At 31.1% G+C, this 26436-nt stretch overlaps 1 protein-coding gene across 1 annotated transcript in view; it reads left to right on the top strand.

Moving 5' to 3' along the window:
- MS3_00006966 (uncharacterized protein) overlaps nucleotides 1–26436 on the top strand; it is a gene marked incomplete at both ends in the record, with an annotated part of 84439 nt that overhangs the window by 18935 nt on the left and 39068 nt on the right. Inside the window, 4 exons of the mRNA XM_012939995.1 lie at nucleotides 5211–5291; nucleotides 16228–16690; nucleotides 16814–17272; nucleotides 20208–20828. Coding sequence (XP_012795449.1) covers nucleotides 5211–5291; nucleotides 16228–16690; nucleotides 16814–17272; nucleotides 20208–20828 — 1624 coding nt within the window. The remainder of the gene's footprint in view (nucleotides 1–5210; nucleotides 5292–16227; nucleotides 16691–16813; nucleotides 17273–20207; nucleotides 20829–26436) is intronic.

The raw sequence follows: 26436 nt of genomic DNA, 5'->3' as shown, positions 1-26436 counted from the left end.
CATTTCGAAAGGGAGAGTTGACTCTCCCCGCTCTCAGCTAGTGTTTGCTACACCTGAATAAATCATTTTATTGTAATTATTATGGTTATAATAATAATAATAATTAATATTATTATTATTATTATTATTATTTGACGAATGAGTTGTTTATTATAAACTATGAAGAGACGAAGTTATTTAAAGTATTAATCCATTATTCATTTTTCAATAATGCTAGTTATGCGACAGAATCTGTATCCGTGACTTCGTAGTGTTTGCACTTTATCAATATTCGATTTCTGTATTATTTCAAACATTTTCAGATTCCAGGTATCTTTTTATTCATTTATTAACTAAGACCTCTGTATAGGTGAATAATTTTCACTAGAGATTTTGTTCCAAGATTTAACTTTTAATTTATCAACATTTTTCCCCTCCAGGAAGCTTTCTGATGAGCTGCAGTATTATGTACATAGAAGATATATATATATAGATTTAGACGACTGAAATGAAATTCCCAATGAATATTTTATTTTTATATACATCATTCATTCACTAAGTTAGTGGAAAAAATGCTCGAAAGTGCTAGATAATAGAATTTTATTAAACATTGAAAAACGATTGGTTAACCTCAGACAGTTATAAATAGTGATAAAAGATGGTTAACCCAGGTTCGAACCTAAATATAGTGAACAATAACACGAGTGGGGACAATCGGATGTATTTGCCACGAAATTACAGAGCATCTCAATAAAATCTGAGAACCATATAGTAAATAGTTAATTTGCAAAATACCGATCCATCGTCTCAAACTTAAGTGTTCCTTTACAAATATCAGTCCATTGTCCCAGATTTCATTGTTCATGGATTTTCATACCAATTGCGTTCCGTTTCCGTCCTTTCCTTCTCGATCTTCTGCTGAAATACATTCTATGCCTGACCACTGTTATATACTAATTATGTGAATATAAGTAACCCACACCACAATATGACTCAGAATTGATTTTAATGACATATGTATTCAATATTCGACTTCTTTTATATATTATAAGTTGCAAAATTGTTCTAGACATTTTTTTCAATTCCATGTTTTCATTATTTCTTATTTAATCAAATTTCTTAGGTCCAGTCCTTGCTAGTGTTGTTAACACAGTTGTTACTCCTACTATTCTTGAACTTATCTTGATAATTTCATGTCACTATGCTGTAATATTGTAACAACTTAAAACTGATACTCATATATGTACCAGCTTCTACATTACTATTAACTAACCGACTAATTTTCACGAAAGTATGTAATTATGGACAACTGGCTACTAATTTAGTAACTAAGACTAATACACTACCTGTGAGATCATAAGGTGATAAGTTCTTTCCCTGAAAGACTTGTAAGTTTACATTCGATGAACGGTTTTACACTAGGGGACAAAACAAATATTGAATGCTTTTTTGGTGTGTTTTTTTTCCAGTAGATGTACAGTTACAGTATAACCACTACTCACAATTTTTAGTATATGGCTAGCATTTAAATCTAGAACATGTGTTTTGTCTAATTTGGAACTCCTCAGCTAGATTCACCTGGACTACTCCAGTGTTAGTGTTCCTATCGGTTTATACTCACCACAAACATAATATTATAAGAAAGAATCAATCAAGCAGAACACAGAGACCTTAAAAATATCATGAAGGTTCCAATCACTGAAATAACCATCGACCAATAAGAATACAGCATCTTTAATTGAGATAAGTATTAAAGATGTTTCCAATAAGGAGCTTTACGCGTGAACGAATGAAAATTAATATTTGAAAAAAGTAAAAATAATACAGTAATCAGTGGTAAGTAGTTTTCCTGAAGAGATTTAACATTCCCAACACCCTTCTCTTTCTGTTTGTGTACTATACCATTTTCCTGAATGGCTCTTAAGAGTTCATAATTTATTCCATATATATATTATACACAAATATATTGATAGATCCCCACTCCCAATTCATTAAATTGACAAGATGTTTTCAAATTTTAAGTGGAATAGTTCCACATATATTATAAATATTACTGTATGATTTTAATTTCTTTCAGAAAAGACTATGACATGTATTTTAAATAGAAATAAAGAAAAACAGGAGATTAAGATTTTTTTCTTTTCTTCTTGTCCCTCTCTCCCTTCTGAGCGAGAGAGAGAGAGAGAGGGAGATCACTAATCCATATTGGTTAGAATAGATTAATTCTTTTTTTGATAGATAATTGTACAATATGAAACAGGGGTGGAGTAATCGTATGTAAGGGGGGTGGGAAACATTATATACACCTTATCTTTTCATTCTAAACATCAACAACTTGTTCTAAGTCATAGATATGATTAAAAATTATTAAAGGAACAAGTAAAAACATGAGCAAAAGTAAATAGTTTCTGTTTCAAATTTGTCTCATTTCAAAACAATAGTTAAAGACATGGAAGAAAAGAGACAGAGAGAGGGAGAGATTTTGTTTATATTATATAAACATGTCAAATAATATCCACTTTAAATTAATAGATAAGTCTACCACTTCAGTGATAATAATAATAATAATAATAATAATAATAATAATAATAATTGATAGTATGTTGAGTATGACAGAGAGAGAAATGAAGGGTCACCAAAAAAATCGGCTTAAATTCTTTTTTGAATTTTTTCACTTTATTGTTCAGTTTATTTTCTTCTGCATACAACTGAACAAGAAAGCCAAATATTTAAAGAGACAGTGGTGACGGTGATAATGATGATGATGATGATGATGGTGATGATCTATTTACTACTTGTTTACCCTGCTGTTATTGAAACGTGCTTTTTAACGAAGACGATCTTACTTCTTTATATAAAGTATATACTGATTACTAGTATACTGTTATGTCCATTTTCTTAACTAAGAGGCATATACACATGCAAGCATGCATGAATAGATGCATCCAACCACTGTTACATGCATACACAATCACATAATTGAGCATTTAGTGTATAGATGATCATTTTTACGTAAATAATATCCATAATTATTTGTAAATATGATCATGTAATAGGAGACATATAATAAATAGTTGAAATATACTATTGCTAATCCCTATTAAATGAAGGTAGCAAATGGTGATGAAGGTGGTAGTGGTGGTCGTAGAGAATATACAAAATATCAAATGTTTAACCAATATTTTGATGATAAACATTCATGTCAGATATTATAATATAGTCATCAAAATCTAGTCACGAATTGTAAGTATAGGATTGTGGAGATTGATGAATTTAATTGAAATCATGAACCGACCATTGAAAACCTGAAAGTCATTTCGTTCTAGTATGAGACTCGTTAGTATTGCGCATGCACAACTTTGTACGCAGAAACCGAAGCCGACATTCAACAGTGTTAATGTCTAACCAGTGAAGTTCAACCGTGTTGAGAGTGAGGGAGTTATCCTTCGAAGACAAAATAATTTGGTCGCTCAATATCGGGGGGTGACCTAAGTTAGACGTTAATGTCATTGGATTTCAGATCAGTGGTCTAAAAGTTAAACGTTTGCGCGCGAGACTGAAGGTGTTCGGTTTAAGTCCTGCACGAGAGCTCATGGACAATGAAACGACCGTTCAATGCTTTCAGATTTTCAAAGATGGTTTAACTTACATTGGTTCATGATTCCGATGAAATCCTATACTGTAAAATAATTGGCTTATAATAAAAACCTTAAATATACCCATCCAAGTGGCTTATCACTGGTTCATATATATTATTAAAGGTGCCTATTTATATCTAACACTACAGATACTTATGTCACATACATTTAACAATCATGTTATAAATTCACTTGGTGTTGTTTTACTTGTATCTTCCCAATATTATTTAGGACTGCAATTGATCAGTCTCTTATTGGCATATGTGCATCCTGTACGGTTTGCCCCGATATAGCCTTAAGTCACAAGCTTCTTAAGCAAATATGAATCTTGGTTAGTAGTGGAATCCAAGACGCACGTCTCGTCCTATTTCGGACTCGTCAGCTGGGTGTACCTACATCTCAGAGTTGATGTGTACTATGGAACTCAAACTTAGTGTCGTTCGCTTCAAACGCTATCGCGTTATCCACTTAGCCAGTGAGTCCTGATGGCCACTTCCTTGTGCAATGGGGTGAAGTTTAAACTCACTTGGTGTTGTTTTACTTGTTATTTAGGACTGTAATTGATCAGTCTCATGTTGCCATGTGTGCATCCTGTGCAGACTGAAGCAAATGGTACTGGGTTCAACTCCCGGAGTGAACATCAACTCTGGGATGCAGGTACATCCAGCTGACCAGTTCGAAATAGAACGAAACGCACGTCTTGGATTTCACTGCTAGCCACTATCCATCATGTTATAAATATTCAACATTTAATTTGTATTTTGGTTTTGTATATCTACTGGAATTTTAAAATATGCATATGTTTTCACTCAATAAATCATATATACTTTATAATGAAATCAAACAAATATTGAAGGGAATAGTAGTGTGAAAGGAATAAAGAATTTGAAGACCAATAAAACAATTGAATATAAGACAAGTATAAATGAAGTATTCTTTACATAGAAATAGGAAATCACTTATCATATTCATTATGATTAGTTTGTTCATTTTGTGAACCCTACTGGTTTATTAAATGACTGAACTTTTGCATGTTTGTATTACTTATTAGATTGTAGTTGTTTTAATTCGAATGTATGTATATAATAAACTATTTGACATTGGATTAAGTTAGATAGGCATCGTTTCTGAGTTTGTTTTCTCGATTTATACCAAAAAAATAAATAAATAACAGTAAACCGGATACTTAATACTCATAGTTATATGTATATATATCATGAATAGGTGTAATTATCATTTATATTCATGGTAATATTATAATGGTATGTAATAAAAATTTCCATTTCTTGAGACAGTTTTGAATAACGGAAATCCTGATGTAAAACAGCAATAATAATAATAATGGTTATGCTAATCGAATAATAAGTATAAGTAGACAGAAAATCTAAAATAATGTTTTTCTGTCTTGTTTTGTATTGTTGTACTCTTACTCTTAACTCTTCATTGTACACTTACTTAATCATAGTGTCTAGAATGAGGATGACAATATTGATAACATTTAGTTTTAGGTATGACTATTATTATCATTAGTATTATTATTAAAGAGGATAGTAATCATATAAATGTTAATGACTGTTCTTTTTTATTTTTTAGCGTTTGAGTAATTTTCGTTTTTGTTTTAATGATGAAGAGGGGAGAGTGAATTATGTACAGTTCGTATATTGTGTACTACTAGTATGTCGAAAATATCAACTACTCATACCGGATGTCGAACATATAATATAAGATAAGAAAATTATTGTTATTCAAATCTTCCCCCTCCCCCTCTTTCTCCACATCATCATCATCATCATCATTATGAATAAATCAGTATCTCATTAGGTCCTGTATCTTACTCAAATCATTCAACTGACGAACAACCAATTGGTAGCTTTTATTCAACAAGTATCTCTCCTCAGTGTATGTATGTGTATGAGTATTTTCATGAATAAAAATTTTATCACGACGATGTTGAATTTCATAAATGGTTTATCGAATTATTTACTATTGTTAATAACGGTAGTAATAATAATTTGAAAAAAAAATGGTTCTATGAAAGGAAATAAAATTAATCTACATTGAAACATTAAACAAGGGTGGATTGTAAGTGAAATTTTGATAAACTAAAGGAAACAAGTAATTTTTCTAAGAAAAAATAAAGTTATGTATATCAAATCTTCTCTTTCCTCTCTAACTTACGAATAGTAGTCATGATTATGTTGATGATAATCATAGTCAAGGCTAAAAAGGGGGGGGATAAAGAACTACTATACCAGATAAAATATTTTTAAAGATTATTATTGTTTGTAGTAATAGTAGTAGTAGTAATAGTAGTGTTTATACCAAAAAAAATTTAGTAATGACTTCTCTGTGAATGCTCATTTTTGTGATGATAAATAACTTTCGGATATCAGATTTATAATGATCAGAATTTATTCAGTTTGTTTATCTGTATAAATAAGAATATATCTACCTGATATTCCAGTGTGTTTTCTAGCTCACTCAATAGCTTTTGTTCCCTTTCTATATATATATATATATATATATATATATATATATATATATATATATATATATATATATATGTTCGGTTAATGTATTTGAGTATTCTGTTTATCCCACTAGCTTGTTTTCTATCTGGTCATTTATGTATTTGTTTGTCGAGGAGATCTACTTATCGTAGAAGGAAATGCTATAATATTGTAATTTAGACAATCAGTGCGAAATTATTTTTGTTAGACAGAGAAAATGGTTGTTTTCAGAGGGAGAAAGAGAAAGAAAGAAAGAAAGAAATGAAACAACCTATTCACTTTATGGTATTTCATTTAACTTTTCCCCCAACATTAACATCATTTACTCCACTCCCTGTTCATCTACCAATTAGTACGAATCATTAATAAAATTGTTGTACTTTTTTCGTGCTTGCTTGCTCACTCACTCACTCACTCACTCTCTCTCTCTCTCTCTCTCTGTTTGAAGAATTCAGTTAATTTCTGAGAAATATTATTACAGTTCGAACTGTTTTACGTATAAATATATTCATATTAGGAGAACTCTTGACAAACAAATATATAATTTGCATACTAACTATCCTTTTAATGCTCATACCACTATTAATACTACTACTAATAATAATAATAAAAGTTAGAGTTGTGTTTGTTTACAGGTATTGTTAGTAATGGAGGTTGAGTGTGCGTGCGTGTGTGTATATATGACAGTGTAAATATGTATGTTCAAATCACCCAAATCGAAAATTCATGTTTATTTATTTAAAAATGCAGATATTTGATTAATAAAAACAAGAGTTAAAAAACCCATTCTAAATCCCAACTTTCTCTTAGAGTTTAATGATTGAAGTTTTTCTTTTTTTATTATTATTATTATTATTTCGGTGTTTCCAACTTCTTTTTCCCCTATCTTGTATCTTGCCTAATAAACACATACATACGTACATATAGATACACTGGAGGAAAAGATGACAGTTATTCGAATCAGTTGAGAGAATAAGACACGGTTATAAGAGAAAGATAAGAATAATAATCATAGTCATATATGCACACACACACACACGGACTTACACAAAAATGTCTGTTGAATGTGACAGAAAAGAGGAAATCAGTTAATAGTATGCATAAATTATCTCTTTTTTTAAAATTACATATTGTGATAATTCAACAATATAAAAGTCTGTACAAATCTATGTAACTTTGGGAATAACTAGTCAACTTTACAGTTGTTACACTGATTGATCACATTGAGTAATAGATGGTATTTATATCTATATGTCTGAAGACATATTCCAAGGTTAGGGTTAATAGAAGTCTTTCGATCAAACTACATAGATTAATGGTTATATTATAATTTAGTCGATATGAATTCGATTATTTAGCCATATAAAACTGATCTTAACAAACATGACATTTTGATTACTGATCAGTGTCATCAATAAGTCTAAATGTTAGTTGGGGGGAATTTGTGGAACTTGTCAAATATGGAAGTTTACATCAAGGACTAACCTTAAATAAATAGTCAATGGAAGTCAATATTTTCTGGATAACTGTTCCTTCTACCATGTGACTAAGTTATGTACATCTACGACCCTCTTGGATCTGAAAGTTCGGATTTCGATTCTCAACAGGGTCATAGCGGGATACTTCTGAGAAATCTTAAACTGAGATGAAAAATTGTGTCAATGCTTACTGATCTTCAATGGTTGTGTGCCTAAAGTCAGCCCATGATGTAGACTTTAGAATTATAAATGTCTCAGTTTTAAATAAAGCTTAGTGACAACTTGATTTTCCTATTTGGTTACATCTGTGACCATGAACCTGAGTAATGTGGAGTGAAATCATTTCATTAACAATCGAATGGAAGAACGAATATCCACCTGGTGAGTCTTGAATGGGATGAGGTGTGTATCCTTGATTTCGGTTTTAAACACGATTCAATTAACCTAGAAACTAAATTATTTTTCCAAGTAATTGACATCTTAACGGAAAAAATTGTAGAGCTTGAATTATCCCTTATCGTTGGAACAATACTAACCGAGTGAAAGTGTTAATAATTATTGTATTGAAGTGACGTTTATTAGATATTATATGTTCGTATTAAATATTACTGTAGTGAACAAGAACACCAGTGGGGACAATCCAATGTACTTAACACGAACTTACAGGACTTGTTGGTAAAATCTAACAATCATAAAGTAGATGCTTAATTTGCAAAATGTCCATCGATTGTCTCAAAATGACTCAGACTTCATTGTTCTTGCATTTTCATACAAATTGCATTTTGTTTCCATTCTTTGCTGTTCGATCCTCTTGTCTCTCTGCTGCCAGACTTTCTGTTCTTGACTAATATCATATATTACTTATGTCAATACAAGTAGCACACACCACACTACTATGACTTCAAATAATAATAATAATAACTGTATACCGCTGATTAAGCAAAGATGGATAGTGGCTAGCGATGGAATCCAGGGCGCGCGTTTCGTCCTATTTGGGACTCGTCAGCTAGATTTACCTGCATCTCAGAGTTAATGTTCACTCCGGGACGCATACCACTGTGTTTAAATACTTTCATGTCTACAAACATGTTTTCGTGTATGTATACAAAAGTGTACATTGCAATGTTTTTCGAGGTTGTTTTTTAAAGAAATAAATAGGTACTTTTTTATTTGTTCAATATATGTAGAAGAAACCATATAAATGTATAAATGACCTTATTATCTGACTGTATAAATATGTGAACTATATCTTAGATGATATAATGTTTATATATGAGATTTTAATTCACCATGCAACAAATGTATAAATCGTCATCTTACATATAAGAAGTGGTGGTGGGGAAATAAAACATTCTTGAAGGTGGGATGATACAACCCATAATACTTACTTTCCTTATTACTGAGCTGGTTACCATACCTCTCACCATTAATCTTCCTCACTTTAGGTACTGACGTTTTTTTTGGTTTTTTATTGTTGATATTATTGTTCACAAAATCATTGGGATTACTTTATTGGAAAGAAAACCAGATGTGAAGTTTATATTTCTCTACCTTGAAGTACAAAAACAATTATTACTAGTATTATGTAATCATTTTAAATGTGATGAATTTCTTATTATCTGGAGCACTTTAATGAAAAACAAATAGCATTTAAGCGATGATGTATTGGATTTAAACCACTAATACGTCACAGGTTTGAACCGCATAACATTTTCTTTTGTCAAATAGGTGATTAGTAATATCAATAGTGCTGAGATATACAAACAGTATTTCTGAAAGCCGAATGCGTAATAACCTAGACTGATTGACTGATATTATGTTTGTTTAGTCATTTTCTTTGTATTTATCGAATTATATGGATGCAAATGTAATATGATCATTAGTATAATGAATTCGGCATTATTGTACTAGGTGTTTGGTGCAATGTGATAAGGAAATAGTCCGTTGGATACCCTGATTGACTTAAGTTTCGAACTATCTAGTACTTGTCAGGAAGGTATAATTTTTCATTTTATTGTAGACAATCATTCATATTAGATTAGAATAATTTCCAACAGTGTATTGTACCATCGACTGCAAACATGCCCTGATTCCCTCCGAATATTTAGGATTCAAACATGTTATGCTATTGGAAGACATCATGTTACTTGTTCTGGAAACTTTAATTCCAGTAACTAAATAATTCACTTAGCGTACCATTGTACGCCAGAGAAAACTGAACGACTGTTTGCTTTTTTGGTGTAGGACTCCGCGGTATCACATACTTACAATCGATAGCCAGAGATTAAACTCAGCACCTTAATCTCTCGCATAGAACCTTTAACCATAAAAACCATCGATTCAACAGTTGATATTGGAATTAAATCTTCTATCAGTCCATGCTAAGGTATAATGATCACTGATTATCACTAATGATTACTATTCCATTTATGATATGGCTAGACTTCACTCGTGACACAGCCACAAGTGCTTATAGCTGAATCACATGATAGGACTAAACAGTTCCATTAAAAACATAAATATCCACATGATATAATATTAGTTATAGCAGTAAAAATCTACTGAATCTCAACTAGATTAACTGTTATTCTATGATAGAACACCATATTATCATCCTTATCAGCTGATCTTAAACTTTGTTATGTAATCGCCCGTCTGTCAGTCTTGTCCAAGATTACTTTTCTCCTTTTATTTTGGTTTTTTTCACATTTTGACTTAATAATCTTGATAAGTGGTTACAAAACTCAATTCAATAGATTATCACTATATCGAATCTGAATAAAAGAAGTTTGATATTTAATTAAAGTCATATTATTAGTAGTAATTACAGTTAAGAGATCATATAAGATATTCTAATCTATTTTGTTCTTAATGACTTTAAATTTTGTGGTTTTGCACAATATGATGATCAACTGGAAATTAATGGAAGTTTAAAAACTAATAGACAGATGTTTCACTGTAATGTAAAACTTCTCAGAACCATAAATATATTTAGGCTATATTCAATATAATGAGCTCACGAATACCTTTCAACTAATGGTTTCAGTTCATTAGAGTTTGATGGGACGATGTGATTATTTAACTTGAGTAGTCTTATGTTAAAGCTACACTACCTGATGACTTCCTAGCCTGCCCAATTATAAGCTGATGACCCGGCTATCCTGTTTCTTCAATACAACTGGGGAATAGATAAAATATTACACAACAGATTTAAATTTAAACGGGAAGTTATTGAAACGGTAACAAGAACAGTAGGCTATTGAGCTACCACAAATACCTTTTATGTGCCACCGATTAATTATTCAATGTTAACTATCATTGATCCTGGCAAGTTGAGATGAGGAGTTAAATATCTACTGACTATTTTTCCAAGGTTGAACTAACTTTAGAATGACGGGTTAGTTTGGATGGGATTCTGTATTATTTTACTGACTCTACACAGACATTTATAATTCTATCTAGAACGGGACCAAGGAACTTTCGATTCTTTCTGTAAACATATTACCTTCATATCAATTGGTTTTAATATACAACCGAGTTTAATTAGCTCACATTGCGGCCTAATCATCAGTCGATTCCGTTACACAGAGAGGAAATATCTCACTTCAATCATTAATAAAATTTTAATGAGGAACCTTAGAAGTTCATCATGTAACAAATATGCATGTACATACATATGCACAAAATGTTTAGGAACTTGATAATGAATGTAATAAATTCATTCTTTTCTGTACATTCATCTTTATGTAATATGTGTTCAAAACACTAATCCACAAAGATATCACTACTACCACTCACGCTACTATTAATAATAATAATATACAAATGTAATGGTTAAGCAGTTAGTTTCACCTCTTTTAATCATAAACAAATTAACTAATTTGTTGCTGTTACACTCCTCTTTGCATTCTTTTATTTTGTTTGTGAACTATACCGCATGATATAATAATAATAATAATAATAATAATAAGGAATACTATTGTACGAAAATGTTTCTTATTTATGATTATATACATATATTTATCACATTTGAGGTATCAATCGTTAATTAACGGATTTTTTTTGTTTGTTTTTCGACAGTGTTGCCAATACATGTATGCACACACATACACTCATATTCACATGGATCACTCAAACTATCTTCTATTCAATTTAGACACAATATTCATAATACTTCCACGATTTATATATTTATTTATCCATTCATTTTCTATATTATTCTATAGTATATGGGTTCAACAGACTAATATGTTCACAACTACATTGTTATTTGTTTGAATACATCAAATTAGATTATAATAATAATAATAATAATAATAATAATAATAATAATAATAATAATAGTAATAATAATTATTATTATCACTACTAGTAATTGGATCCAACTATTAGTTTGAATGTTTTAACGAATTCACCCATTTACAGTTGACTGATGATTTCTCGGTTTTGTTTTCATAAATATTGTAATTTAATGCAACATATATATAAATATGTTGCGTTTGTGTGTGTGTGTGTGTAAGTGTTATGTCCATTACATTTCCTTCTATAATCATGTTTACGATTATAATTAAAAAAATAGACGTTATTACTGTTATTAGTAGTATATATATATACGGTATAATAATGAAATATAACTTTCGATCAAATTGGCAATTAAATTAGTGTGAATTAACAAAATAAATAGGCGAAATATCATCAAACGAATCATGCGAAAGAATTTTTTTTATGGAAACAATCAAATTAAGAATAGGTCAGTGAAAATACATTTTGCTTTGAAGTTGACGCAAATATATATCTATAATGATTGAGGGTGAAAAAAGATCTGCTTGAGCTAACTTTCATCATTATCAAAATCCTTGGAGGTTGATACATCTTGGTCAACTAGAATCCAAGTTGCTCAGTTTCACACCCTAATGTACTACCATTGTTAGATTTAGGGATCAATTGAGCTCCTTTAGCATGGAGATATTTACAACTGATTGATTACTGGGTAGTGTTGAATATCATGCTTGAACAGTCTTGCTGGCTACTGGCAATCCCTTATTGTCAAAATACTGCGTATATATATATAGTCATGTCCTTCAAAATTTTATTCCTTACTAGTTACATAACGAGTGACTAACGGATCAATCGTGTGTGGATGTATTTATAACTTTTCATTTTGCTCCTATGGGGCTAACGATTATTTTCATTTTCTTTAATGGTGAAAATAAATACCTATCTCTTCGCCTTCAGCTCTTGAATAATTTCATGTCCTCATGTACTCATAACACCCATAGGATTCATATGAGTTTCTCAAGACAACTATATAAGTTTGACATCATTTTTTTTTGAAAAATGGCGATAGACTTATTCATGAAAAGCTTTGTGTTCGCTTTTTTAAAGAGATTCTATCATGATATATTCACACTCACAGATTCACAGATAGACATATAATGGGTTGAAGTTTGGTAACTTATAGAGTTTCACTGAAAAACTAGAAAATACCAAGTTTATAATAAGAAAAAATCTATTTGACTATTTATTCAATAATAGTTATAATGTAATAGCGATATTATTCGTTTTTATTTGTTTCTAATTTTTGCTTCTTTTGTGGTGTGTGTGTGTGAGTGAGAGAGAGAGAGAGAGGTGTTTGACGAGGCTGGGACGGAACATATTCTCACCTTTTCAGATAAAAAGAAAGGAGTAATAAATAAATAAATATATAAATAACATTTTCATTTTCACTCTCCCATACAAAAACGCACACACACACATTTGGTATAAAAACCGGCGATCCGGTTTTGATAAATTGTAACAACAAGATGTGAACTCCAGACAAACTGAAAGAATAAAAGGAACAATGCACAAACCATTTGATTATTTGTGTGTATATTCCAAAATAGTAAATGACTTGACTTTTTGGATAACGGTTGGTAAAAAAAACTATGATATCTCATAGGTATACACTGCCTATATACATATAAGCACAAAAAGTAGTCCATTATACTACTGATTATGGTTATAATTAGTATCTGTCAAATGATATGAGTATGCTTGTGTTTTGATGGGTTTTACTGCTTTATTTTTTGTATAATTATTCCTGATTATTGTTGATATTTTTGGCTGAAAACTAGTTAAGACAACAACACGGAAAACGAATAGAGAAAAACGCAAGGAAAAAGCTACAAATATTCACATTTCACTTAACAGGTGCTTGAGATTTATAAGGAAAAAAAATGGTGTCTAAGTGTGAGAAAAAAATCAGAAAGGAAACAGGTAGGCACCCAAACACCTACACACACACATCCGCACATGAAATACAACAATAATTCCAATAATAAGTGATTTATCACTAGCACAACAACGAAGAACAAAAGAAACATACAAAAAACATCGAGAAAAGAAGAAACCGAAAAGAGAAAAAAATCTCTGTGAATCTCTTTCCGACTACCTTTATTTATTTATTTTATTTCGTTAGTTTGTTACACTCTAATCAACTTTACATACGCACAGATGAAATCTGAAAAAGACAAATATACACAAATCATCATTGGATTTATCCTAATTGAATTGATAAATATTAATGTGTAAACACAGATAAATAAATAACTTATTTATTTATTTTTTTTTGGGGGGGGGAGAAACAAAATAGATAAATATTTGTTTAATAATGTTATAACAAGTGTAACTAGGCATAGTGATCAAACGAATATACATGGATACGTATTCGCCAAAATAATAAATTGATTGATTAAGTGTTTTGTTTATTTTTTTTTTGTTCTAGTCAAAAAAGGTCGAAAATGAACTACAAAATTATAAATAAATAAATATTTTTTGTTTATCAATATGTTTAAGTGTACAGATAATAATGATGATAATAATAGTAATAATACAGGAGAATTTCATCCGAAAATAAACATGAAAATAATCCATCCTATTATATGCAAAGATGGATAGTGACGAGTAGTGGAATCAAGTTTAACAGGTGCCACATCGTCCTATTTAAGACTTGTCAACTGGATGTACCTGTATCTTAGAGTTGATGTTCACTCTAGAACTCGAACTCAGTACTGTCCGTTTCAAACACCATCGCATTATCCATTTAGCTACTGATCAACTCCAGTCTTAAACATCAATGGGAAGATTCAAGCAAACAATATCAAGTGAATTTAACCCGTCTTATTATTCAGATGTTAGATAAAAAGCTACTAGGTATATATATATATATATATATATATATATATATATATATATATATATATATATATATATATGGATAAGCCAATCCGCATTTGAAAGTGGCGGTTTGGTGATTCGTATACAACAACAGTGTTAACAGTATAAATAAAGATTGTATTATGAGTTCGTTGACTAAAATCAAGTTTCCAGTAGCATTGTGACGTGGTAATAGCATGTTGTTAGAATATTGTTTTATAGAGATGAACTTATTTACATAGGGAATAAGTTATGTATGTGTGTGTATCTTAACGGCACCAGTCAATAAGGAATAATTCTTTTTTGAGTTAGTTTAAAGTGAATAATTTATCAAAACGAAAAACTGTAAATCGTAGGCATGTTTGGGTTTTATAGAAGTTTAAATTTGCATTTAAAACAGTTTTGTACAACTGTCTCGTTTTAGTTTGCAAATGTATTTCGTATCGAACTGAGGACTTCCTGGTACCACTACTACCGTGCTGTCTTTTTAGACTATTGAGTTAGCATTCAGTCAATCAATGGGAAACAATCGACTTAGATTGTGACAGAAATGTACTACAGTTCAAATGACTGTATCACTTCAGCATCATGCAATAAAATTGAAAAGTTGTGATTGACATTACTATTCACTAATTTATATTTCCAATCCTAGTTCATACGCGATACTGTTTCATTTTCAACACAGTTGAACTCCGCTGGTCGAGTTGAAAATTCATCTGGGATCTACTCATTAGTGAGCATATGGTTAGTTTAGATAAAGAATAGAGAGAATTTGTGAAAATATCTATTGAAGAGTCATTCATATTAGTTTATCACATAACCCGATAGGTTAGATCTACTTATCAACTTGTTATATACACTAATGGATGCCAACTCAATAGTCTGAAATTTAACAACTTATCAAATCATCCAACGATTCTGAATTCTTTTTTTGATTGAGATCATGAACCGATTGATGTTAGACCAGCTTTGGAAACCTGGAAGCACTGGACGGCCGTTTCGTCCTATTGTGGGACTCCTCAGCAGTGCACATCCACAAGCCCGCTCGCGAGATTCCTACCCAGGGCCTTCGGTCTCGCGCGCGAACGCTTAACCTACTTGACCACTGAGCCGGCATCCAACGGTGATAGTGTCTAACATCAACCAATCCATGAAATTGCGCGACCAACTTCCATTGTACTGAGGTAGATACCCGTCTCTACCCGACATGGATTAGCTCCACTGGTCATGGCTTCGATCTCAGGTTAAGGTATGAATGTGTACTAATGAAGAGTTCTACACTTGAACAAAACAGGTGTTAACTACTGATTGGTTTTCGATGTGTGCTTTCTTCCCAAATAACTCTAATCTAAACTGGAAAATTCATCATTTTCTAATGTTGGTTGTGTAAACACTAATAATTTATTTTTTTCTTCTATCTTCTAGAATATAATCATTGAAACCATTGAACCATTTATAAAAGACAATATAGACAATCAAACTACATCAAATGTATCTATTCAAAATCCTTCTAGTAAATTATCCATATTGAATAATGATTTACAGAATACTTCAATGACTTCATCAACAATTAATCATTTTTCTCCAACAATAACATTATCACATAATGATAATAAAGTATTAAATTATTCTAATCTAATGAATATTGTACAAAATCAATCATTTAATCCAATCAAATGTTTTTATAATAATATAGAACAAATATATGAAAGTAAACAACAACAACATCAGCAATCACCATCATCTCAACATTCACATTCTCATTATCAACAAGATGATCAGAAAGTATCACAAATTATTGATTTCACACCATTTGTAGATCCAAAACATTATGATACAAATTTATTAGATTTCAATCAGATTAATAATTATAATCATAATCCTTTTGGTAATGATACAATTCTATCAGGCTTGCACTTAAAATCATCATTACCATCATCATCATCATCATCATCATCATCATCATCATCATTATCATCATTACAACAAACACCAGTGAATTGCATTACAGGGATTAATTCAACAAGTCAATGGATGTTTTCACATAATCATTCATTAATACAATGTTTTATTTGTCGTCAGCCTATAATAAATAGCAGTGGAAATGATGATGGGATTGGTAGTGGTAATAGTGTAATTGAAAATCTTGTCAAACATTTAACAATTACACATATGTTACCATTGCCAATTGTTATGAATTATGTAATAGCATATATGACTGAGAAATTCACTGAATATAACCCAATTGATATAAGAAATAATAAAGTTAATAATAATGATAATTCTATTATTGAGTCTATAACAACATCACATACTACTGTCAATACAAATGATACTACTGTTACTACTAAAAATAGTCTAAATACACAAAAGTTTGTAAATAAATTAAATATTGATCCATCATGGAATAATGTTTATAGTAGTGAGAATGATTTACCTTTTAATATACCGAATGTCTTGTACAAAGATTGTAAATTAAATCAATGTGAAGCTGAGAATTTGGAAAATTTCTCTTTAAAAGGTAAAAACATGTGTGTTTTATCAGGAGTTTGTGGAGATTTTAGAAACTTCACAGATTGAAATCATGGGTCAATCGAAGCTAGGCCACCATGGAAAACCTGGAAGCACTGGACGGCTGTTTCGTCCTAGTATGGGACTCTTCAGCAGTGCGCATGATTCGTTTAATCTATAGGTTACATATGTGAAAACTAGAGAGCACCAAATATCTGTTCCTTTCTAGAATGGAACTCCTTAGCAATGTTTACCTATGACCCTACGAGGGACCAAACTCGGGACAAATTTAACTATTACTCGTTAAGGTACAATAATCTGTCTAAATTCATGAGTACATTTGATTAGTCTCTGTTGGTATACTGGCTCCTCAAACAAGTTCATTAATTTTTTTCATCCCCGATACCTGTTTCGTCCTATTCAATGTTCACCAGCTGGATATAACATAAAAACACTAATCACTGAGCTAATTCAGACTTTTTAAAAATAACTTACAAATTAATATGTATACACAATTTAATCATAAATCAGAGTTTGGACGCTTAGAACTAAATAATATCTTTGACTGTTCAGCCACAGTAGATTATGTAGAAAAAAACACACCTTGTTATTGTCCTTGTATGGGACTCCTCAACAATGTGCACACACTGTCTTGCACACAGAACTCGAACCCAAGACCTTCGGTTTCGTGCACGAACGCTTAATCCCCAGACCATTGAACCTGCATCTAACGGTGTTAATGTCTAACTTTAATCGATACATAGTTTCGCTCAACCCTTCATTAAACGGCAATTTAGTGTTTCCAGGTTTTCATTGGTGGTCTAGCTTAGATGCACTCATAAATTCAACTGTTAAAATTACTACAATCTCCACAAATCCTCATTCTGATAATTTCATTTTTTGTTCATAAAACTCTTCATTGTTAATTCTTTCATCGTTGATCCAGTCATTTTCTTCCTTATGTGTATACCGTATGATTGTGTATACATATATGCACTTGTGTGTGCTTATTGTTGTATAACCTTTTATGTAATAATATAGGAAGGGGCCATAAAATATAGCTATTCAGCATGCTAACAATGCAAATATGAAAAATGGAATAGAAAATAAATCCCACTCATATTGTGGTCCATTATAAGACAACTCGGTTAACTAACATGTAATATAACGCTGCTGAATATAACCATTGTAAGCTAGTATGTACGTGCTTCTGTGAATAGAAATCGGGAAGTAAATAAGAGAGCGAACAAGATAACGCACCAGAGAACAAGGTAGACAAAGAGGAAGGGAAAAATGAATCAAAAATGATAAATCAGTTTCATTGACTATTGTCCGAAACTAGTTTCACAGTATTTGTTTATCCTCAATACAACAATACTACTATTAATGTTACTACTAATACTAATCATAATAATAGTAGTTATTATTATTATTATATGCATGTTTATTCCGTTTTGAACAAAGCTCAATGGTTCATTCCCTATACTTCCATATCCTTCTATGTATATATTATACTTAAAAACAGATTATATACGTATAATGGGCTAAAATGATCCCTTCTATGTATGTCTATATGTTTCCATAAATTGTTAACTGAAATATTTAATTATTTAGACAGTTACTGTGTGATTTTCAATTCACGAAATACAAACATTTTGTAACTAAAAGGTCTCTCTCTCTCTCTCTCTCTCTCTCTATATATATATATATATATATATATATATATATATATATATATATATATATATATATATATATATATATAACGTAATTTTAAACGGATCCCACGCTTGTTATGTACACAAAAGTGTATAGACGTGTGCTTACATGTTTATCTATGATGTATTATATGTATAATGGCTCCAAGAAAAAGAAATATACCTTTTCACAAAACAACATGATATTTGGAATATCTAATGAAGAAAAAAAAACCCACAATTAATAACTTTATTAGTGAAAATAGTTCTTAATACAAGCATTTTACTATAACGATAAATATATTTATTACAAGCTTCGTTTATGAAAGTTCATTATAACTGGAGCAGTAGAAGGCTTTTGAAAAACAGGGAGTATATAGAAAGAGTAATAAAATATAGGTGAGTGAAAGACAATTGGGTTGATATTTACTGTCAATTAATACTATGTCAAAGCACTAGCTTGGAGGTGGAGTGTGATAGACAATATTTCTGAATATAGTAATTAATAGTAGTTTGTAGTTCAACAACATGGAGTAATTTTGATTTAATAATCATTGACAATCAAGAGACACTAGACAAATATTTCGTCCTAAGATATGAAACTTCTGTACAGTACACATCCTTGATACTACTGAAGATAAAACTTAGGATCTTTAGACTCCCAGTAGAATACTTAACATTCGACCCGTCGAACTGACACAAGATCATTTAAATTTCTAGTTTTAGTCAATTCGCGATGTCGAGCGATCACCATCTAATGATGACACTTATCTGATTTATACGGTTCGATTGATTACGTAATAGTGTTTATAAGAATACCTTCGTTTTTCTGTTTTTCAGTTCCATTACATATAAAACCACCGCCACCACAATCACAACCACTTCCATTGACAGCAGTCATACAACCATCATCGGGCACTGGATATGATCTTCACGAACATGTTAACAAAAATTGTTGGATATGTCCACAATGTAATATACAGTTTAATAATTTTCAACAATTTCATTTACATTTTACACAAAATCATAATTCATTATTATCAGATCCGAATTTGTTCAATTTCACTGAAGGCAATTTATTCAATAATAATAATAATAGTACTAGTAATAATAATAATAATAATAGTAACAGTTCAAATTCATTATTATCACCGCAAGTGTTATTGTCAGTGATTCAACCGAAATCGATTAACACAGCAATGATCAATCGTTCATTGGCTACTGGAAATAATAATAGTACCGAAAATATATCCCTGATGCCTGTAATTAATGAGGTATTGAATGATTGTAGTGAGTGGTTAAGAAATTATAATCAAACTCATAAAAATACAAATGAATTCAATTTATTAACTAATACATCTATGGTTCAAACAAATTTCGCAGCATTGGCAGCCGCTACAGTAGCTGCATATGGATGTTTGCCTGGATCAAAAAAATATGAACAATTACATAATACAACATCAATGAATGAGTTTGATTCGAATCTCTTCAGTTTATCGACTTCATCAACTGAAATGATGAATACTATTAGTTCACCTACTGAAATATTAAACAGTACTTCTACGATTACTACATCTACCCCTTGTAATCTTAGTACTAGTAGTAGCATCAACAGTAGCATTTGTAGTAGTATTAGTAGTAGTACTGATATGACTATGAGAAACATTCGAAGTCAAATGAATATAACCGAACAGAAGAGAAGATTGAATGAATCCCTACATGCATGTAAACCATATTTGTCCGAAGCGAAACGCACAAAATGTGAAGAGAATGAAAACCATAATATTGAAGTAATTGGATTGACTAGTCAAAAACAAGGTAGGTTATTGATTGTTTTCCTCACTGATTATGATTATTATCGATTCTTTACCAATGTTAATAAAATCTGGTTTTGACTATTAGTGAATTCATGGATACACGTTTCGTCCCAAATGAGACCCGTCATCCGGATATACCTGCCATATTTCAGTGTTTCTTTTGATATTAAAACTCGAACACTGTAGCTAGTTCTCTAGGATGCCTATATGTCAAAAGAGAGTGAGTAAATTTACTTTGTAATATCGACAACAAGAAGATACAAACTCTTGCAAACAAAATTCATACCTATCAGGAGTTTTGTGGATATTTGAGATCATGAGTCAATTGAAGTTAGACCACCTTGGAAAACTTGGAAGCACTGGACGGCCGTTTCGTCCTAGTATGAAACTCCTCAGCAGTGCGCATCCACGATCCCGCCTCCCGTGATTAGTTGAAGTTTAACATTAACACAATTGGTTGCCGGCTCAGTTGTCTAATGGTTAAGCGCTTGCGCGCAAGACTGATAGGTCCTGGGTTCGAATCTCACGTGACAGGATCGTGGATGTGCACTATTCAGGTGTCCCACAATAGGACGAAATGGCCATCCAGTGCTTCCAGGTTTTCCATGGTTGTCTAGCTTCAATTAACTCATGATTTCAACTAGTGAAATTTCTAAAAATCTCCACAAAACCCCCTCTGACAATAATTTATTCTATGTTATATTACATATTCATTACATATGTACCTCACATATAACAAAAAAAAGAATGTGACGTCAAAAGATAAATATAATTAGCCTCTATTCATTTTATTTTTCATTTATTCACTATTTTTTTATATCATAATTATTCCAAATTTTTTTTAAAAAAAGAAAAAAACGAAAAGAAAAAAATTAAATAAAAATAAAAAAAAGCGAAATATGAAAACTTAATTCGACACAATATACATTTATCATTTCTTTCTTTCTGTGTGTTTGTGTGTGTGTGCATGACAATTTATCATGTTAATAAATAAATTTTATGATTACCTCCCAGCAGGTTAGTATTATAATGATAATAATAATGATTATTTTGATGTCCTTATATATAACACAAATGTTTATACATGAATGTGGTTACTTTTCTAATATTTTTGGCGTCAATTTCATGTGTCTACACACACGCACACATGTACACACACGTACACATACATCTTAATATCATAAATATCAAGAAATTATAAATGATCTCATCAATTTTGATACCCATTCTGGTTTCAGTTATACATTCATTCACACAGTAGGTGTACAATTTATTTTTCTTTTGTTGTTGTTGTTGTTGGTTATATCAATTCATTGATAAAATGACAATTAGAAAGATATAATGAGAGAGAGAGAGAGAGTGAATGAGTGTGTGTGTGCGTGCGTGTAAAAGAGCCGATGGATGAATGAGACATTATAAAACACCATATATATATCATGTATATCACAATAAACAAAGTAATTTATTGATTTAATTTAATTAAACAATAACTGATAGACAAGTCATGGTAGTGTTTATCCGGATGATAATATGGAATTATTAATGGTTGTAAATTCAATGTAATGACTGAATCACTTTAATGTATTATTATTATTATATTAACATATACACGTATTCTTTTGATAAGTTATAATGATTTTATATGATCCATTTTCCACTATTGATTATTGAAGTAATGTTGCTAATAGCTATTAGTAGAGAGGATGGATGATACTGAGGGAGAGAGAGAGAGAGAAAACACAATAATAGTAGTATTGGAAATTTTTTACAAAACAGTTTACATCACCTGCTATCTCCGTCAAATATGAACATAAATGATAATGATAATATGCCCACCGATATTCATCATGATTGCAATGGATTTATTAACATTCGATTAAGGAACTTATTGAATTGTCCATTTTAAGAGTAAAGTAATTATTCATCTATGATATGTGAAGATAGTTATTTCACTGAATTTTAATTTATTGGCTTAAAGTTATCGTACTTATTCTCAATATATAACGTTCAATATAATCCAGTATAGGAAATTTAATGGAAATTCATAAACCATTGGACAAAATTCTATGAAGTGATGTCTATATTTCTTGAGCGGTATGTGATAAACATTTGGCTGATCAGTCGTAACTATTATTAAGTGTAATCATTGTGCCAAACTTAAGTGACTACTAAAATTACCATGTAGAATTTTTTTAATTCCCTTCAACCAATAAAAAAAATGGATTATGTGAGTGAATGATATGTAATACTAAACGAAGGTATTTACACGACAAATGAATTTATACAAATATTCGATAAATTCTTTGATCTTTATTATGATGTGTATTGTCTGAGAGTTGATACTCTGGTGTGTGCTACTTATATTGATATAAGTAGTATATTATGTTAGTGGTGAACAGAAGGTCTGGTAGCAGAGAAACAAGAGGATCGAACAGTAAAGAATGGAAAAAAAAGCAATTTGTATGAAAATACAGGAACAATGAAGTCTGAGTCATTTTGAGACAATCGATGGACATTTTGCAAATTAAGCATTTACTTTATGATTGTTAGATTTTACTAACAAGTCCTGTAATTTCGTGTTAAATATATTCGATTGTCCCCACTGGTGTTCTGTTCACTACAATACTAATACATACTCTTTCAAAACACGAGCTCTGATATTCGACAGAAAAGATAGAACAGGAGGAAGGAAGTTTATATGACTAAATCGAATTATATATATGTGTACTCAATCCTAAGTTCGAAAAAAATCCCGTAATAAATGTACTCATTCATATGACTAAATAACATTCTTTCAAGGGAGCTTTTGTATGACGAATTAGGTTTTAGAGAGACCTCATATTATCGACAGTTACTGAGATTTGCACATCTATGACTTTTTCAAGGACAGAACGCAGGATGTTCAAGTCTAACAGCGAGGGTTTAACCAGTGGTACAGATTTTGGACATCGTAATATACTGAGAAGATCATAATATAATAATGAATGTTTCACATCGCTGGTCATAATTTCTTGATAAGGTTTCAAGAATTAATTTCAAAATCAGCTTACATTTACAGTTTAGAAAGAATTTTCCCTACAGATTATTTGGATCTATAAAGTTCCAACTAAAAGCAGCAAACCCAAGGTCCGAGGGCGAAATCGCACTGCTGACTGTACAGAGGTGTGATGGCAGTAAGGTGTTTCCTTCGGACAACCATCATAACAGCGATGCTGCCTTCCCACAAGGAGGGGTGGGGTTAGAAAAGGTCGACCCTAAAAATGCACACCTCGCCTTATGCCACGGATAACCCTTTCCGGTGGTAAGGTCTCAACAAGTACGAATCTAACACAAAAAATTACCCACAAAAATATCGTGTTTGGCCGACCTCAAGCAGTTGGCTTTGGGCATGGCGGTCACTCTCTCAAGTCACTAAGACCACCTTTAATCTAATTTCCTTTTCAAGTACCTCCAGTAGAACCCTTCCACGGTGTGGGCAACCGGGCAATGATAACCACCCTCATACCTCTAACAGCATTCTCGACCACTGACTGATGAAACAGCTATCCAGTGCTTGTTTTTATTTTAGTTTTTTCTTCCGCATAGCAATCAATCATCATAAAATCTGAATTCATCTAACATCCTATTGATAATTGCTTTTAATGATCAAGTAAATATTTAAACACTACAACTGTTTCTAATTGAATATATTTCCTACTTTATTTGTTTCTTTCAAATCTGTTCAATAAACATGGAATAATTCTTAGATTAGTTTAATACATCTTCATTCATTATAGAATGAACTATTATTAACGACCACCCATTAGATAATTCATTATGAATTATTCACTAAGAAAAAAGATTTATTTATAATCATTACAGGATAATAATAACAATAATAGTGATAATCTTTATTATGAATATCTAAAGAAAGACAATAAACAAACATTGAAACTGTTGAATAGACGGAATTGTTCAATATTCAATAATGAATTGTTTATTTATTTATTTAATTATTATTGAAACCTTTTAGTAGATTTAAAATAAATATCAAAATGTGACATTGTCATTGGATAAATAGAAAGCACAAATTATTATTATTATTATTATTATTATTATTATTATTATTGTATTATGTCTTTCATGATCAGTAGTGCAAATACCATAAATGGTTACATTTAAAGTTAGTGTGTTATATAGCATTTATAAATCAGTATAAACCTTTTATTTTATGTATGTATCAGTATATATCAGTCTGTAATTGTGTTTGTGTATAGGATTTGACTTGCCTCATTCTCTCCCAACTGTCCCCAAAGATGGATATATACATACTGAAGTGTATATTTCTATATATATGATATGTGCGATAGTTATGTACACCATTTGGTTAACTATTAGGCATGTTTCATTGTTAAATTAAACACAGTAATACTAACACTAATAATACTACCGACACTAATATTATGTTGTGTGCTACTGATGTTGACAGATTTAAGTAGTATGTATCACCAAACGAAAGTGAAATGCCTAGAAGCGCAAGGTTGAGAAAATCGAGACGAAGAGAACAAGAACAGAGGGTGATTGGTATTAACTCGAAGGGACATTAAAGTCTGAGACAGTTGATGGATATTTTGCAAATGAAATATTTACTGTATGGTTCTCAGATTCTACCAAAATGTTCGGTAATGTTGTATTGAAATACATTTGGTTGTCCCCACTGATATTAACCAACATATGCTCACTAGTGACTGGATTCAAGAGATATTCACTGGAGTTCTAGTGAGAATCAGTGACCAGTACAGTTCAGGTGGGTCTGTTGTGAGTCAGTAAATCATTGAAGACAATGGTGGATGTGTCGCTCAATTTTATAGATTAGTTGAAGTTATACATTAACACCGCTGAATGTCGGCTTAGTGATATAGTGGTTAAATGCTCGCATGCTAGACTGATAGGTCCTGGGCTGGAATCTCACAAGGTGGGATCGTGAATGCACACTTCCGAGGTGTTCCACAATAGGATGAAATGGCCGTCCAGTGCTTTTATGTTTTCCATGATGATCTAGCTTCAATCGACTCATGATCTCAGCTATTAAAAAATTTCGAATTCTTAGATTAGGAGAAAATAACACAGTGCTTATTGTTTATAGAGTAGAACACCTTATTAATGTTTTGAATTATTCAATTATAATTAATGATTGTAATACAATTTGTGTTTGTAATTTGTTGCAGAGATTTTTTAAAAAGAGGATATATTTTTATTTGATGATAATGATCGTATTGCGTTGATAATGCTTTTAGTGATGATGATGATGATGATGATGATGATAATTGTAACTTAGGAAAGAAAAAACCTAAAATTAAATTCTCAGTGTATCTTAGAAAAACTTGGAAGTTTCAGTGAATTAGTTGAAGGGGTTTTTGTAGAGATTAGTATAATTTGTAAATTGTATTCATCAGTTGAAATCGATCTGAGACGAAAAAGACCTACAAATTGATCTAGTCTCCACCGATACCTTACAACTATACTAGTATTCAGCTGAATAGTGATTTACTTCATGACACTCTTAAAGTCCTAGTGTGATGTTGTGCTTTGCAATGCTGAAATATGCTAAGAGTGAAACAGTTTGGACT

Source organism: Schistosoma haematobium, chromosome 2, assembly GCF_000699445.3.
Source record: "Schistosoma haematobium chromosome 2, whole genome shotgun sequence".
Classification (NCBI taxonomy): domain Eukaryota; kingdom Metazoa; phylum Platyhelminthes; class Trematoda; order Strigeidida; family Schistosomatidae; genus Schistosoma; species Schistosoma haematobium.
Note: the sequence above shows the minus strand (reverse complement) of the source record. Positions and strands in the feature narration are given on the sequence as shown.